At 52.3% G+C, this 17,397-nt stretch overlaps 1 protein-coding gene and 1 long non-coding RNA gene across 4 annotated transcripts in view; one reads left to right on the top strand and one right to left on the bottom strand.

Moving 5' to 3' along the window:
- The window catches only part of RIPOR3 (RIPOR family member 3), a 73,786-nt gene extending 56,714 nt beyond the window's left edge, over positions 1-17,072 (bottom strand). The window contains exons 1-3 of one of the 3 annotated variants that reach the window (XM_055308151.1): positions 16,459-17,071; positions 3,138-3,271; positions 1,877-1,948 (exon numbers count right to left, since the gene is read on the bottom strand). Coding sequence is in view for 1 of the 3 variants with exons in the window: in XM_055308133.1 (XP_055164108.1) it covers positions 16,459-16,461 (3 nt within the window). In the remaining 2 variants the exon portion in view is untranslated. Of the gene's footprint in view, positions 1-1,876; positions 1,949-3,137; positions 3,272-16,458 lie in introns of all 3 variants that reach the window. The other 2 variants (XM_055308133.1, XM_055308141.1) reach the window with 2 other exon arrangements.
- Positions 2,522-17,397, top strand: part of LOC129498670 (uncharacterized) — a 40,690-nt gene continuing 25,814 nt past the window's right edge. The window contains exons 1-3 of the long non-coding RNA XR_008662172.1: positions 2,522-2,687; positions 14,129-14,368; positions 15,745-15,905. This is a non-coding gene — a long non-coding RNA (uncharacterized LOC129498670). The remainder of the gene's footprint in view (positions 2,688-14,128; positions 14,369-15,744; positions 15,906-17,397) is intronic.

Genomic DNA, 17,397 nt, shown 5'->3' with positions numbered 1-17,397 from the left:
GTAGTCCATGGTAGTTATAGTATTAGCACTCGTGGTTTTCTCATTTAGATCGGCTTAGACCAGGGCAGGAAGGAAAGAGGATAGAGAAGAGAGAGATTGAGAGCAAGCAACCTCGGGATTTCTGCATCATTCAGCCATAGAGGTCATGACCCTCGCTCTCAGCCGCCCTAGTTGGAGACCGTCCCTTGTCAGCATGCCTGGCCACCCTCTGAAGATCTGTCTGCTTTATCCTTTCAGAGGGGAGGGATTGATTTTTCTTCCCCAGGGAGGGCAGTCTGAGGCTGACCCTCTACCCAGGTCCCAGAGTCTGCAGACAGGGACTGGGCAGTGACAGAGGCTCTCAGCCTCCCGACGCCATGGCGCTTTGTCACAGCACCTGAACAGACTGAGACCACTGTTATACACTCACTGCTCTGAATGTTTCTCCTTCAGCACATTCACCACAACTCTAAGTGTGCGATCATTTCTGTAACAAGTAATGGTTTAAAAAACACGACTGTGCTTTCCCCTTTGCCTCTTTAGGTAAACAGTCCTTCCCCTTGGTCCTCAGATATCCATCTGCCTGGGGAAGACGTGCATTCACACAGAGGAACGAAAGGCAGGATGGTGGCGATGTTCAGTTCCTCGTAGTCAAAGCAGATTTTGCCACAAGACAGCGGACTTAAAAGTCACCACTGTGAGAAAACATTTTTTAAAAGTCCTTTAGGGGGCAGCCCGCGGTTTAGCTCTGCCTTCGGCCCAGGGCGTGATCCCAGGGTACTGAGATCGAGTCCTGCCTTCGGGCTCCCTGCATGGAGCCTGCTTCTCCCTCTGCCTGTGTCTCTGCTTCTCTCTCTCTCTCTCTCTCTCTCTCTCTGTGTGTGTGTGTCTCTCAAGAATAGATAAATAAAATCTTCAAAAAAATAAATAAATAAAAAATAAAAGTCCTTTAGGTGCCAACAAACATAGCAAAGGCATAGCACTTTCCCACACTGTCAAGAAAATAGGTCTCCCTTCACCCATGCCCCCAGGCCTGCTATCTTTGGCAGAAGGACCACATGCATAGAAGAGAGGACATCCCTCTATCCCTCTCTTGGCTCCAGCCCAGAAAGCAAAGGGGCATACAAGAGGGTGCTGGTGCAAAGTAGGGACCCAAGAGCTACCTGGGTTCAAATCCCAGCTCTGCCACTTAAGAGTTCTGTGACTGGGAGCCAGTTATGTCACGTCTCTGTGCCTCAGTCTCCTCATCTGTAAAATGGGACTCAGTACTTCCTCACAGAGTTGCTACGAGTGTTGAACGAGTTAGTGCGTGAGATGTTTAGTGTAGATTCAGGTGTTTTCTAAGTATCAGCTACTTCTACTTTGTTATTTATTTATTTCATTCGTTTGTTTAGTACAAGAGCCAGCTACAAGGCAGGGATTTGCACTGACCCTCTGGAGGCTCAAGGAGGAAGCTGGATTGAGATCACTGCTCACCAGTTTAAGTTGGGGTGACCATGCAAATGCCCCAGGTTGGATGGAAGGAAGGAAGCCTTGCCCGGTGTTGCACTTTTCCGGGCTCCACAGGGTCTTCCACCTAAGGGACATCCCTTTTCCTAGGGGACACTGTGTGAAGATGGTGGACAGCCCCAGCGGGGGCCAGACGCAGCGGAGTTGAGGGCTCTGAGCCAAGGAAGAGACAGACAAGTCAGCCAGGCAGGGCTCCGGGCCCAGAGCACGTGTTCCTCCAGCCGCCAGCGCCAGAAAGGCCAGCAGTGGTCCCGGGCCATGGACGTGGCTGGACGCCCCGCGTCCTCCCCACCACCCGGGAGCCTCCGGGGGGCTCCGGACCCCACGCCACCTGGGGGAAGGGGGGGGTTGAGGATGGAGCAGAAGGAAATCTGAGACTGAACATTACCTGAAGACCTACAGCACTGGATCGGATTAAATTGGCCAGATCGGACGAAATCTCGTGTTCCTCCTCGTCGCCCTGGGTTTGTGAGCAATCCCAGCTCAGTTACAGGAAACAATGAAAAGGCATTTCTTTCTTTTTGCTGCAGAGGCACGTGATGGTGGGTAAAAACGCCACCAGCGTGCGGCTTCCGGGGCGGCACCGCACCTGCCCGAAGCGCGAGGGGGCTCCCCGGGGGCTCCCGGCCCCCCCCAGCAGGCGAGGGCGCCATTCGATGCTGAGTGGCGGCCGACAGGTGGCCCGTGTCCGGGGCCGGGGGCACACAGGGGGGCCGCCCGCCGGGCCTTCGCGCTCCTCTTCAGCGTGAGCGGGCCCCACCGCCTGCCTCCCACTGGGAGAAAGCCACGCAAGGGGCCAAGAGGGACGCGCCGCCACCGCTGCCATTGGCCGCTGGCTCCTGCCCTCCTGCGCACGCAGGTGCCTGCCCACGCGCCTGCGCACACACGCCTGCACCGCGCACGCACGCACATACGTGCACCCCCCGCCCGCGCGTGCACGTCCACACGTATGTCCACACGCATGCGCACGCATGCGCCGTCCAGGCTGCATCGCTTTGAGAAGGCAAGCCGCCGCGAGGGAGAGGGCCCCGTGCTGGGGGCCCCGGGACGCCCCCCGTCCCTCCCCGAGGAGAAGCCCCCCCTGCCCCTGCCCCTTGAGGCGAGCGGAGCCCCCTCCGCCCCCGGACACCTGGGCGCGCCTGTGACAGCCTGACGCCGAGGGCCCGGCCACCACGCCTGCACCCTGACCTGCAGAAACCGTAAGATCTTGGACAGGTGTTGTTTTCAGGCGCTGAGCGATGGGGCCATGTGTTACTCAGCGCTGGGTGACTAATCCAGCCCCCTCGTCAGCTCTGTGCCCCCTCTGTCAGCTCAGCTGCTTCACATTCGTGTGTGTTCCGTGATCTCAAAAAAAGGGGCGCATAGTAGCTGCACCCCCACCTCACGGGGTCATTGCGAGGACCAGGCCCGAGAAAAGGGACATATGAATGAATGTGAATGGGACAGCTGGCTGGAGCAGGAGGATTAGAGAATCAGGAAGTGAAGCCCACCCCACCCCCCCCACCCCCCCCACCCCCCGCCTCCCGGGGTGGGGGTGCGGGAGGGCGGAGGCAGGGCAGGGTGAAGCTGTAAAGAGCCCTCACTGGGTAGCTGCCACAAGGCCAGGTGCCCAGCTGGAGCCCCACCACCACCACCACCTCCACCCTCACCTCATCACCTGGACTTTCTCCTAAGGCTCTAAAGGACCAGTGCTCAGCGGCGTCTGGCTGGCTCAGTCAGTGGAGCGTGCAGCTCTTGATCCCGGGGTCATAAATTCGAGCCCCATATTGGGTGTAGAGATTACCTAAAAATTAAAACAAAGGACCAATGCTCAGAGCTACCTGCGCACGGTCAGGGTGCCCAAAGGCACTCTCTGCTCTCCACCCGGACATCCCTACGCTAGGTTCTGCTATCCCTTCTTCACGGATTATACGTTCCCCACGGGGCCGCTGTTGCCCAAAAGCTGGCCAGGCTTGGTGCCATGGAGACAAGCAAGCCAATAGCCACAGCATCTGATAGCTCTAGAAACTGACCCTCGTGGGAGAGCCACAGCCAGCTGGCATGAGTACCATGAGCTGGCCACAGCTCCCGAGCAGTCAGTCCTGGGGGAGACAGGGATAGAGCGGAGGGGTCAGGCTTCAGCCTTCACATGTAACGATGCCTGATTCCAAGTCAGAACAGATTTTTGGCTTGGATGCACGTCCAGCCCTCCCTGCCCTATGTCTGTGTGATCCCCAAACCTGAGCTGGACCCGCTGTGCTGCCCACCTCTGAACTACCACCCCAGTTTTGAGGGCCCAGAGATGCACACCAATGCATCTACCCCGTCATCTCATTTGGGGCTGGAGCCACTTAGGCAGAAGGGCCATGGGGACCACACAGCCCTTGTCTGTCCTGCTTTTGCTTCTGAGCTGAGGATGTGAATCAGACCTTTGATGTCCACAGGCATGCAGAGTGGTTGCCAGCCCCTGGGCAGCCCACCTGTAAGGGAGGTAGTGGCTTGTGGTAACCCCAGCCCTCCTCATGGATCCTCCCCAATCAAGCTAATCCCACTTTTTGGATTCTGGCCAAGCAGGGTGACAGCCAACATTGGCACTGGTCTCCCAATTGCCCTGAGGGGCAGGGACTGGGAGGAGGCTCCTGCATGGTGTGCGTGCAGCCAGTTAGGAGCTGCCGCTAGACCCACAGCCAGAAGGCACAGCACAAGTTCTCTCTTGTCCTGACTTTGGCTCTTCTCTGTACCCCATCAGTGCTACGCCGTATCATCATAACGTTCATGAGAACTCTTTCTGTGCCATTAGCTCAGGAAATCCCCAGAAGCCCCCAAGGTAGGTTCTGTTATAATCCCTGTTTTACAGAGGGGCTGTCTAAGGCCTGGCTAGTCTGTGGGGGAGGCAGGATTTGAACCCAGGCAGTCTGGCTTTGGGGCAGTGCTCTCTGTGGTGTGGCTGGCTCCTACACACTTGGCTAGCCACTCTCCCAACTCCTAACACCCCCCCCCTCCCAGGGGGCAAAGTTCTGCAGGCCGGCTTGTTCTTGGGGAGCCCCTGATCTGCCCAGGGGCTTCCAACTTGCTTACTGGCTAGGAAAAGGCTCCAGCCTCGCTGTGCTGACAGAGCAGCTATTTCCTGGCCCCAAAGCCCCAGTACAATCCTTCCTCATGTCTCTGAGCTTGTGGCTTTGAGAGACTCCTGATTGCATACATCTCCCATTAGCCGAAGCAAGTTCTTTCCATGGCCGCGACACAGGCGTGTTAAAAGGTAAACTGCCATACATCATCTGGCAACATACTCATTTGTCTCTGTCAGGCCCTGTTCCGGCCCCACCAGGCCCCTGCTCTCTGCTGTCAGAGAAACAGCTTCATCCTGCCTGCAAAGGCCTTTGCCAGGCCTGGGCCAAGAAGTCGGGGTTTGTGGACCCGACCAAGTGAATCCCTTTGTAAGCATTCAACAGCAATGTCTTGATGACAAAGAAATTACATGTTAATGGACCATTTTTCAATTTGTAAGCCCTAGTCAAGGCTCCTAAAATGGTACCAGCTGTCAAAGATGAAATATATGCGTCTGGCATGCTCTTACATATGTGAGGGTCACGTGCTTCCCACCCACAGGAGAGCTGGGCACCAGTGATCCCAGACAACACAACATCATGTTTGCCCTTGTGAAGACAAGATCCAACCCCACTCGCCCCCGCCTTTTTATAGCCTCTTTGGGGAAGATGTGTCTGGAGAGAGTGGAGAGAGGTGTGGGCCAGGAGACAGAATAGTTCGCATGGCTGGGATTCTGGGAGAGAAAGTACAATGACTCCAAGCCCTTGGAATGGGATTGGAGGGTCTCAGAACCCTGCCAGCTGTAGAGTCAGAGAGGAGAGGTTTCCTCCCAGCTTTGCTATTTACCAGCTGTGTGACCTCGAGCAAGTCAGTTCACCTCTCTGGCCTCAAACAGAGATGATCCTAGAACTCATTTCATGAGGTTGTAGAGAGGGCTAAGGGGGGAGGGAATGAAAGGAGCACAGAAAAGTGCCCAGCACATCAGCTGTGCTGCACAGACTGCAGTGAGCGGCACATTAGTGATAGCTACTGTTTAGTAGGTATGGTGGCCCCTGAAAAATCCAAGCCTACCCAGAGACTTGGAATGTGACCTTATTTGGAAATAGTCTTTACTGACATAACTGGTTAAGATGAGGTCACACGGGGTTGGGGTGGCCCTAAATCCAATGACTGGTGTCCTTATAGGAGGAAAAAGGTTATGTGAAGGCAGCGAATATCTGCTGATTCATTTGTTCACCTACTGAGGGCAAGTCCAACAGCATCCATGACTGGCACCCAAGGCCAGCAGCTGTGATGCAGGAAGCCCCCTGGCCCGTTCAGTACCCACAAACAGTTCCTAAGGCTATCCCTGGATTTGCACGATCTAGATTTGCTATAATCGCTGCCGCTAAATCGTTAGGGTAGGGCAGAGAGGGGCAGAATACAGGCAGAACCACACATCACAGCACAGTGCGATAGCAAAGATCCCCTACCCCGGGTCAGGAGTATTTTTCCACCAGGAAACAAGAACAGTTCATGTGAGTTTGTTCACCCTTTGTCCCAGGACACAAAAATGTCAGAAATGTACAAGGGCTCCGGCCACAGAGGGACACTGTATCTTGCCCCCGAGGTCCATTTCCTGTGTGAGACTTTGAGGGTCAGGGTGAAGACCACTGCACAGAGAGACAGGACAAGTGAGTACTGCTGTGTGCATGTCGTGGGGAGCCGGTGAAGCTCCCCTTTCTCTGGGGCCTGGATTCTGGTTTGTAAAATGGGGGTGATGATGCCTGATGCCTGGTCCTTCAGCTCACAGAGTTAAGAATAACATGTCACAACTGCAGGTACGGTCCTATTGGGCTCTTCCCTTTGTTCTGACGGGGTCAGCAACATGAGAAATGAGTCCCTCTAACTATGCCTCTCCCAGACCCCACTTTATAACAAGCAGACTTGACCCTGTTGCTCAGTTCATTTGTATTCACTAAGCACCAGCAGTGTGCACAATGCCGTGCCGGTTTCTGGAAGGCTGTTTACAACTGTTAGCACTGCTGAGCATTGTGTGCTTTGCCTCTTAGTCGTCGTGACGCGTCCGTTAGGTAATGTCATCAGAACCCCATTTTTGATAGAAAACTCCGTTCAGAGGGCCAAGGCCCAACTTGCTCAAGGCCACACAGTGAGTTTAGATTCCCTTTGTACTCTGCTTCCAGATGAGACATTCTGCCTGCAAGGACCCACAACCCAGTGTGGTGAGACCCAGGGCCTCCCAAACCAAGGCGTTGCTAACACAGGCTTATATTTCCCATGGCTGACATAGTGTCAGACACTCCTTAGTGTTACAAGCAGGTAAACAATCACTGCGACCTCCAAGACCTTCCTGAGTTGTTGCCATCCCTAGGATCATTATCTCTCCTAAACAAAGGAGGACACAGAAGGGCAGGGGGTTACATGGATGGGCGTATTAAGAAATTAGGACCAAATCCAGCTGCCTTTCACATCTAAGATTCTCAGTCACCGCACATTTTGCTCCCGAAAGGGTGCTAGATACCATCGGTGCTTAATACGTGCAGAGACAGCCAAGGTTGTTGGAGTCCAGATCCCCAGGAGGTTTCTTGGAGGAAGAGCATGACAGAGGATGGGCAGAACCTGCATGGCACAGATCCCTTTCTCCAGACCACCTCAGGGCATTTGCGAGGAACCTGGGAGCAGAATGGCCCCAGCCCCAATCTTTTGAAACTCACCGCTTGGCGCCTTACTCCCCTGAGGGACACGGGAGGAATCTGTCCTGCCAGGCTTGGGAGGGCCTGACCCCGCCTTCCCACAGGCCTGTCTGCATGCCAGGCCAGGGCTGGCCCTTCACCCGCACATCTCTCATTCTCCAGGCCCCAGGAAGGAAAGTCCAGAGCCAAGGTTATCATGGGGGTCACATACCTTAGGAGAGGGCCGGGCACACAGAGCCACAGGCTATTCAGTACAGCATTATTTGCTGTCACAAAAGATTGGAACCAACCTCACATCCATCAGCAGGGGACTAGGTTGAGGTACTTTGGCACAACCACATACGACTCAGGTGTCAAAGGGGGAAGAGCGGGAGGGATTTGAGTAATAAAAGCTGACATTTATGAAGGATTTGAACCTCTCCCACGTGCATTAACTCATTTGATCCTACATCAGTCCCAGGAGGAGGGACCATTATCATCACTTTAAAATGAGGAAACAGGCACCCAGAGGTCAAGTCCCTGGTGCAAGGCTCATGGCTATACACGATGGAGCTGGGGCTTGATGCAGGCAGAGCATGTCAGAACCACCCTGCAGCAAGGCCTCCCAGCTTCTCCCTCTGGCCCGGGGTCCCTCCGCCAGGAACTCCCCAGAACCTGGGAAAGAAGAGAAGCTCACAGACAACCTCCAGCACTTCCCGGCCCTCACTGGCCCCGGGGGGAGCAGGTGTAATCAGAGGAGCTTGACTGAAACCTCCTGCGTCTGCAACAGATTCTGATAACTCAGACGCTGTGGTAGCCAACTTCTCTCTACAGTCAATTACGGCCAGCGGGGCCCACTGATTATTTTTATAGCCTTTCCTGGAGTCATGACAAGGAAAACTAAACGATCCACAGGACCCCTTTCATCACGAACAGCCGGGTTTCACGGTTGGGGGTGGAGGAAGGAAAGAAAGAAATTACTTTTTTCCCCACTTTGGAGCTAATCAACAGAACTCAAGGCTGGGCAGCCAATGTGTTGGTGTTGAGAAAAGCTGTTCTCAAGCAGAACTAATTGGCAACAGAAATGGAATTTTTCCCCCAAAAAAGTATAAACACGCTTTATCCCTGGGAATTACCCTTTGGAATAGGTATTCCAGACATGCTGTGTGCAACTGCCCGCGCACAGCCGTCCACCTCACACAGGCGAGGCCAGAGGCAGCCTGTGGAGGTACCACTCAGCCAGGTTGGCCTTTTTTGCAATAGTATGGTCACAGAGGTCAGTGACCTAAAGCAGCTGAGCCTGGGGTGGACATTTTGCTCTCTCGTTGCCCAGCACCACTTCCCTCCTAGAAACAGCCATTGGCTTTGGGATACCCTGTGCCTTCCCTGATCCACAGACACTGGTTTGGGGGAAATTCATCTCTCAGCCCCAGGGATGAGCCCTGGCAGGTATAAGCCAATAAGCATATTCCAGGAAAATTTGAGGAATAGGCATACAACCCAACAAGAAACAGTAAGGCATAAGAAATAATATCTAATGAAACTTCTATAAAAGAGAGCTCTTGCAATTTTAGAGGTGCAGAGAGGCTGAAGTAACTTGCCCAGAGTCACACAGCATGGTAGTAGGGGATCTAGGACATGAATCCAAGTCTGTAGGATTGAAGAATTTGTGCCATTTTGCTTCCAGGCTCTGCAAAGAGTGGCATAACCTGTGGAGGAAGCCAGACAAACCGGATTCAAACCCATCCACCATTTACTGCCTGTGTGATTTTAAGCAAGTTACTTAACCTCTCAGGGCACCTGGGTGGCTCAGTCAGTTAAGTTAAGCATCCAGCTCTTGGTTTTGGCTCAGGTCATCATCTCGTGGTGGTGGGATCCAGCCCCGTGTTCAGCTCAGTGCTCAGTGTGGAGTTTGCTTCAGATTTTCTCCTCCTGCCTCTGCGTCTCCCACCTCACATATGGTCTCTCTCGCTCTCTCAAATAAATACAAAATCTTAAAAAAAAAAAAAAAAAGTTAACCTCTCTGCTCCTCAGTTTCCATATCTGTGAAGTGGGGCCTATGAGGGCACCTCCATTTGTGGGATCTGAGAGGTTGAATGGATTAACAGCAATACAGGTAGAGTGAGCAATAGTACCAGTCCTGAGTGAGGATTTGTCCCTATCCTCCTCATTCCGTGTCCCACACATGATGAGAACCAGACTAAATAGGCGCCCCTGGGTGGCTCAGTGGGTTGGGCATTTGCCTTCTGTTCAGGTCATGATCCCAGGGTCCTGGGACTCAGTGGTGGATCTGCCCCTCACCCTCACTCGTGTTCTTTCCCTTTCTCAAATAAAATCTTAAAAAAAAAAAAAAGTACCAGAATAAGTAAAGGCAGGTGGAGGGAAGGGCAAGGTCTAGAATCCCTTCTCCACATTTTCCTTCCTGTAGTGTTGCTTTCAGGCTCCGTTCCCTTCAGGAGCGGCTCTACCACAAAGATGGGGGACATCACAAACCTGCGGTCCATTCAAGGCTTTTGGCTATTCTTAAACCTGGAGATACACAGTTAATAGCCACCAAGCCTGTCCATGGTGGTGGTGGTCGAGATCCAGGGGAAATTCCACTCATTCAAGTGGCAAAAAGTAAGCCATCAGACAAATGCCACATGGTCGAGGGCGCATGTGACTTGGCAGAGCCACAGTGGAAAATAGTTGGGTGCATCATTTCATATTCCCTGCAGCCCAGCAGTTCTGCGTCTGGGTATACCCGTGAGACACGCGCCAACATGTGTGCCCTGGGACAGGTGCAAGGATGCTCAGAGCAGTACCCTCTTCTGATAGCAGGCACACGGTGGGAAACAACCCACTTGCCAGTAGACAAGGGAAACCAGTCATGGTATGCCACGTGATAGCATACAGCGGTGGGAAATGAAGAGGCAAGGAGCCAGGGGCAACCACGTGGATAAATTTTAGTGACAAATTTTGAAAATCTGGTTTATGAAAACAGTGGCACAAGACAACAATATATCTTTTTATATGTATCTTTTACCACGGTTTTTAAAAAAGCCATGGAAAGGCTCCCATCGGTTAAGCATCCAGCTCTTGATTTTGTCTCAGGTCATGATCTCAGGGTCCGGGGATAGAGCCCGGTGTCAGGCTCTGTGCTGTGCATGGAGCTCACTTGAGATTCTCTCTCCCTCTTCCCTCCCCCCATCAAAAAAAACTAAGAATAAATAAAAAGCCATAAAAAGATTAACGCAAAATTCAAGATCTTAGCTACTATGGTGGGAAAGAACATGTAAGTAGGTATAGATTGTTGTCAAAGTTTTAGTTCCCAGACTGGGTGGTGGCTATATGGGGGGTTTTATTTTATAAATATAGTTAGACTGCTGGGTGGAAGGGTGAATAGGGCAGGGCAGTTCAGGAGCCTCTTTCACTGTGTCCTAAAGAGGTTATGATTCATTCATTTCCACCTAAGATTGATTTTTTTGAGTATGGAGGAAGGCCTTCTTGACTAGGATTTGGGGACCAGGGATATAATGGAGGTTTCTGGGCAAGTGCACAAGGCCTTTGGCCATTCCGTCTGCTATTAATCAGGCATAGGACTGTCTGGTCCCTGGTGAAGGGGAAGGGGGCATCCAGTGGTTCATTTGGAGGGCACATGTATGCCCTCCTCCACATACTCCCATCTGTAGGGTCTTCCCCTTCCCTTACTCATTTGGAAGGCAGTGCTGGGTGTTCTCCTCAGAGGAGCAGGGGTGGAGCGGGGGTGGCGGGTTCAGTTCAAGGGACAGCACAGTAGCAGCCACCTGGCCACAACAGAATCCTATAGCAGAGTCCCCAGGATGCCTGGGTAGCTCAGTGGTTGAGTGTCTGCCTTCAACCCAGGGCGTGATCCTGGAGTCCCAGGATCGAGTCCCACATCTGGCTCCCTGCATAGAGCCTGCTTCTCCCTCTGCCTGTGTCTCTGCCTCTCTCTTTCTGCATCTCTCATGAATAAATAAAATCTTAAAAAAAACAAAGTCCCCATAACCTCTCTGACTCCCAGTGTATCTGAAATCAGATGTGGGAGATGATGTTTATAGGGCCCTCAAAGCCTGAGACAGATGAGACAGGTGAGTGCAGGAGCCATGTGAGGAGTCCAGAATCTGTGCCTGGGTTGTTTGACAGTGCATCTGATGATGTATGGCTACAGTGACTCTGATTGTTATGCAAATGAACAGCCACAGTGTGAGTTGACAGAGGCTATTAAAATGTGGTATTCAAAAGTGAAATGTAGTATGTGGCTCTCTAGCCACATTCCTGGAGACCCTAATTCCTGGTTCTCCCAGAAGGCCTTGTCACTCAACATAGCAAAGCAGGTATTTCCACAAGTTTATTGAGTGCCTACTATGGAATATAACACTGCACAAAATTGGCCAAAAAAAAAAAAATCTGTACCCTCAGGAAACTCCTATGCCAGTAGGGGACATCTAAGAAAAGAAAAATATATAGTATGCTCGATGGTGGTAAGTGGTAAGGGAGGAGCTGTGTGGAGATCTGGAGAATCAGTGTCCCAGGCAGAGAGGAAAGCAAGTACAAAGGTCCTGAGGCAGGACTGTGCCTGGCATAATTGAGAACAGTAAGTGTGGCAAGAGGGAGAGCAGGGGAGATGAGGTCCAGGACCTACAAGGCCTTACAGGCATGGTCAGGACTTGGCCTCTGGATGAGGTGGGCCCAGGACTGAGGGCAGGAGAGTGTTCTGAACAGAGGTAGGACAGGATCTGATTTTATTTTAACAGGATCCTGCTGCCTCCAGATAGAGAACAGACTGTCAGAGACACAAGAGAAGCAGACACCAGTGGAGAGACAACTATAATAGCCCAGAGAGAAATGGCCTATTGGACCAGGCTGAAGGCAGGGGAGGTGACAGGAAGCCGTCAGCTTCCAGATACAGGTTGAAGGGAAAGCCAATAGAATTTCTTTTTACTGAGAAGTGGAAGCAGCTGGGTTCTACCTGTATGTTTCGGGGTCAGGAAAGTTTGAGACCTGGTTAGAAAGTAGAGATATGGTTACCAAAATAGGTCCCTTCTTCCAGCCTCCTGGGATTTCTGATAGGCAGGCATTGAAAGGAATGTTTTAGGTCTCCATGCAGATGAACACCCAGGATATATTGTCAAGTGGAAACAGGAAGATGCAGAATAAAATGTATAGGATGTATAGAGTAATCCCATTTTTGAAAATTAAAATTACAGGGATCCCTGGGTGGCTCACCAGTTTAGTACCTGCCTTTGGCCCAGGGCGCGATCCTGGAGTCCCGGGATCGAGTCCCACATCGGGCTCCCTGCATGGAGCCCGCTTCTCCCTCTGCCTGTGTCTCTGCCTCTCTCTCTCTCTATGTCTATCATGAATGAATAAATAAAATATTTTTAAAAAATTAAAATTACAAAAAAAGGAAGGTGTGAAAATGAGTGAATGAATAGTCTGGAAGAATAGACACCTGACTTAACGTGGCTGCCTAGAGTGGGAGCCACTGACACCAAAACTCAGGATTGCCCTTCCAAGCGCACAGAATATAATAATTATAAAACCCATTTTAAATTATTTTGAAAATTGCTGTGAGCCTGGCTCCACTCTTGCCATCATAGCTGAGCTTCTCTTAGCCAGCGTCCCCACCTAGGCCTCCTCCTCGGCCTCGACTGTAAGAGACGGAACTCAGGAATGAGAAATACTTTCCTCTCCTGCTCGCTGGCTTGGGAGAACTGGAAAGGGCCCACCTGGCTCCCAGGGTTTCTAAAAATAGAAAGTTGTCTTAACTTTCCTATAGGTTTGGCTTAGCTGTTCCTTCTACTTGTTCCAAGATGCCGTTTCTATTAGAGAATCATGCTTTGCACATGAAAATGAAGTACGGCGGGAGCAAGCCTGTAAGCAGATGGAATTAACAGGGAGCTGCCCGGATGGATCGCCAGCAATGCCCCTGCACGCAGAGCCAGTGAATGCAGTGAGGAGCCCAGGGCCGCCGCCGCCTGCGCTGGGTCCCAGATGTGGCCTGTGCAGACAACACCGCCTACCCAGCCCTGTCTCTGCTTCCCTTCCAATGCTCAGAACAGGAGTAAGGAGTTGGGCTGTTGGTACATTTTAGGCAAGAGGAGGAAGCTGAGGTGTTTGTGTCCAGGCTGTGCCTGGAGTTTGACTCCCTTTGGGTAAGGGCTGAGGATGGTCCATGCCAGGATTTCTGAGACCCTGGGCACAAGCATAGGTGCTGTGGGGCCAGTAGTATGCTGGTAAAGGCTAGCGATTGGTGCTCCAGGGAAGATAACATTCTGTGTGTGCATGTGTGCATGCATGTGCACACGGTGTGTACATACAAATATATGCACGTACACATGTGCACATGCACATAGACACACGCTTAGGTTTTTTTTTTTTTAGATTTTATTTTATTCATGAGAGACACATTGAGAGAGAAGAGAGGCAGAGACGCAGGCAGAGGGAGAAGCAGGCTTCATGCAGGGAAGGGAGCCTGACGTGAGACTCGATCCCAGGTCTCCAGGATCATGCCTTGGGCTGAAGGCAACGCTAAACCGCTGAGCCACCGGGGCTGCCCCCACACTTAGGTTTATTATGGATGGTGCTGAAGTAAAGAATGTGCATCACATAGTTTACAAATAAAAATAAAATTTGCAGTCCCCCCTTTTATAAGTTTCATATATTCAACTGAGTCACACAGAAGGGGTTTGTTGATTTTTGCCCCCAACCTTTGTGTCTGTAGTCAGCCTACACTTCCAAGTGATGAGTGAGGGTAGTTCCAGGCTGGTTGATATTTTCTTTGGTTTAAGGAGTCAGACAAAAGTGATACAATGAAGTGTATCCACGAAGTGAGCAAGTGCCTTCATTTTCGTGCTATTGACAATGTAACAGCCACAGAGGCGAGATGGCACTCTCTCTGCATCATTAACTTTTCCTGTCTCCTTCCTTCAATCTAGATGATCAGCACAACATTAAACTGAGCCCTGAGTTGGACCGTTACCAGTTCCCACGGTGTAACGACTCCCATTGTGGCCGATTTCCCAGGCCACCAACCTGAAACCACTATATGCGGACTTGGGAAGAGATGTGTAACAGCTCACTGCCAGAGCTTCCACCAGACAGACAATGTGGACGAAAATAACCTCAGGAGCCCACAGAGCAGCAAATGTCCTTTCAGACATGGAAAGTGATGAGCAGTGAGTATTTGTTACCTTTATAACACCATTTATTTAATTGCAGGTCTGTGAAATTTAATTTTTAGTAGTGGCTCTGTGTAGCAACAGTTCACCAAATTTCTGAAAATCTGACCATTGGCTTTCAAGAGCTGGTACAAGCTGGCTCCAGCACACCACTGTGTAGGGACCACGTGGCCAAGAGGGTCACAAGGTGGGGAGGAAGTTAGTCCCTCCCTCTACCCAGAACCCAGAGCAGCTCAGGTACTGAAAGGGCGGGGGCTTTGAGAGTTGCAAGGGAGGACAAGCAGGGCAAGAGCCCAGTTTGGGGGCACATGTGGGACACCCCTTTGCTGCTCCCTAGAGAGAACTGGGGGACCCTGGAGCAGTGCTGAGCTGATGCAGAGAAGGTAAGGGCTTACAGCCAGCATGCATCTGGGTTCAGTCACTCCCCATGAAGGCAATCCATTCAGCTCCTCAGAAGCTCGCAGTGTCCGTAACAAGGCACTGCAGGTCATCAGTCCCTTCTTCAAGCCTACCTTCCTGCCACCTCCTCCAGCACCCTCCCTGGGGGCAGGCTTGTGGGAGACCTTCATCTTCTCTCAGCTTGTTGAGAACTTAAGTGCCCTCCAACCAGACTCACAGAATTTTAGAATTGCAAAGAGATTTGAGAGATTTCCTAAAATAATCCTTTCGTTTTACAGATGAGGAAACAGAGGCCTAAAGGGGGGAGGTGTCTTGTTCAAGGTTACAAGAAAAATCAAGAGCAGAAGTGAGTGGGATGACCAGTCATCCTGGTGTGCCTGGGACTGGGGGTATTGCCCGGGACCCCCACTCAGGTCTCTACTTGAGCCCAAGTCAGAGGGCCTGAGTCAATCCCCAAAAGGAAGGGAGGTCTGAGTCAGAACAGAGCTGCTGCAGGGTAGAATTTTCCAAGAGGAGAGAAAAGAAGAGGCTGCATCTGGGTGCTGGGATCTCCATCTCTGCCCAGATGCCTGGCCCCGAGAGATTTCCCACCTGCCTCACCCTGCTCTCATTTTCTCAGGCTCTTGGGTGTAATGGGCATCCTCCTCCTTAGTGCTAGGGAGACACTCACTGACTTGATCTGCATCATATCTCTCTGGCTGCTGCTGCTGCCACAGCTGTGGGGATGTATATGTAAATAGCCTCTGATAATATTAATACGTGATCCCTCCCAAGGGAGGCGTGTGGAAAGCTCTGTATGTGTTTCACAATTCTGTTTCGTCCAGAGGAGCAGTGGGGGCCCAAAATGATTTGAAACAGATTTTTGGAAAAGCAAAATAAAATTGGAACAAAACCTAGTGGAGGCATGTGCCACTCGTCCCACGCCCAGCTTTCTCCACCCCTGCCTGATGTTAACCCTCCTCTCCCACCCCCAGGAGCCTCCTATAGCAGCGTGGCCCACACAACACACGGCATCGGGCACTCTTCTTTCCAGTCGGGAGCCCCTGCCCAGGATGCGTGCCCCCACCGGTCCAGAGGTGAAGGCTGCTCACCCCGGGGCTGCCTCTGTCCTGACCTCTCTGCCTGCCTCCTACAGGTAATCCTCCCTTTGACACTCTCTCCTCCTGGACCCCTCATTCATGGGGAGATCACGGAATCATAGAACAGAATACAGACTACTGGAAGTGGAGAATTCAGTGCAAGTCAAGTCAGAAAGACCAAGATCTGATGCTGACCTCTGCTACTGGTCAGCTGTGTGACCTTGGGCAAGTTACTTGACTTCTCTGAGCCTCTGTTCAGTGTACCAGGAGGGTAATAATACTTGCCCCATGGGAGGCTTGTGGGTATCCATGAGCTATCAGAGCTTCGTAAATGCCTAGCACAGTACTTGGCATATGGCAGGTACTCAAGAAACACAGTCATAGTAAAAGCTCCTTAAAGATTAACTATTCCAACCACTCAATTTCAGAGATGGACAGATGGAGGCCCAGGAAGGGGAGAGAACTTGCCCAAAGCCACACAGCAAGCCCATCCTGCCTCCTCTCAGGCTCCCTTCTGTGGTGGAGTTCCAGGGTAGAGTGTGAGCAAGTGCTGTCCTCCTCACCCCTCACCTCCCTCTAGCGTCTGGTCCACACACCAGCCTCACTCACCATCTAGCAGGTATGGGCATTCAGGCTGGGTCACACGTCCTCCTGCCGGCAGCCTGGCTTCCTCTGGCGCCGAGGTGAGCGTCGACTCCCATCCACTGCAAGAGTTGAGCTCAGACTCCGGGAAGCCCTTCCCGACTAGCCACTCTCTCCGGAGGTTGCTTCCAAGGAGCCCACTGTCCCCCAGTCTTCGTTGCGGAGCGGAGGGACGGGCGGGGACAGCGCACTGCCGGGCTCTGATAGCGCAACCCGGCTGTTATCTGGCCTGTGTCAGGGCGCAGGCAGCCGTGGAGCCGGGGTTCTAGGAAGCCTGCTTGGGGCCCCCCGCCGGCCGGCCCGCTCTCCCCGGATGCTGCCTGCTGCTCTGGCCGCGGCCGATTGCCCGTCAGTGTCACTGAGCTCTGCCAGGGAGAGTTCCATGCTGGCCCCCAGCAGGCGGGGCCCCCACCGCTTCACGTCCCACCCCCCACTCCCATCTTGGCAATGGGACGGGAAAAGGCAGCTAATTTCAAGTCCGCACAGCGCTTGTGGTTGTGTCCTGAACTCTCTACGATTAATCACGGAGCATCTGATTTCTGCTTCGCCTCAGAGGGGGGTGTGGGGACGCCTGGAAGTTTCTGTTTACTCCATTCTGCGCCGGGCTGTGTGCTAATCACAAACAGACAGGGACACAGCCTCGCCCTCTCTCCTCTGCCTCCGCCTCTTCTTCTTACCTTGCCACTTTCATGTCCTCTCCTCACTCCTCCTCCTTCTCCTCCTCTCTTCCCTCTCCCCCATGGGTCCCCCTCTGTCTGCCCGGATCTGATGCTCCACACACCCCATCCTGTGGTCCTGGTTTCCTTCAGCCCCATCGTCCCCTCTGCACCTCCCACTTCTCTTGGGATGTGAATTAGCTTGGCATCTTCCCTTTACGTCTTTAGAGCTAGTGGTCAGCTTTTTTTA

The sequence above is a fragment of the Nyctereutes procyonoides genome, unplaced genomic scaffold, assembly GCF_905146905.1.
Source record: "Nyctereutes procyonoides isolate TBG_1078 unplaced genomic scaffold, NYPRO_anot_genome, whole genome shotgun sequence".
NCBI classification, from domain to species: domain Eukaryota; kingdom Metazoa; phylum Chordata; class Mammalia; order Carnivora; family Canidae; genus Nyctereutes; species Nyctereutes procyonoides.
Note: the sequence above shows the minus strand (reverse complement) of the source record. Positions and strands in the feature narration are given on the sequence as shown.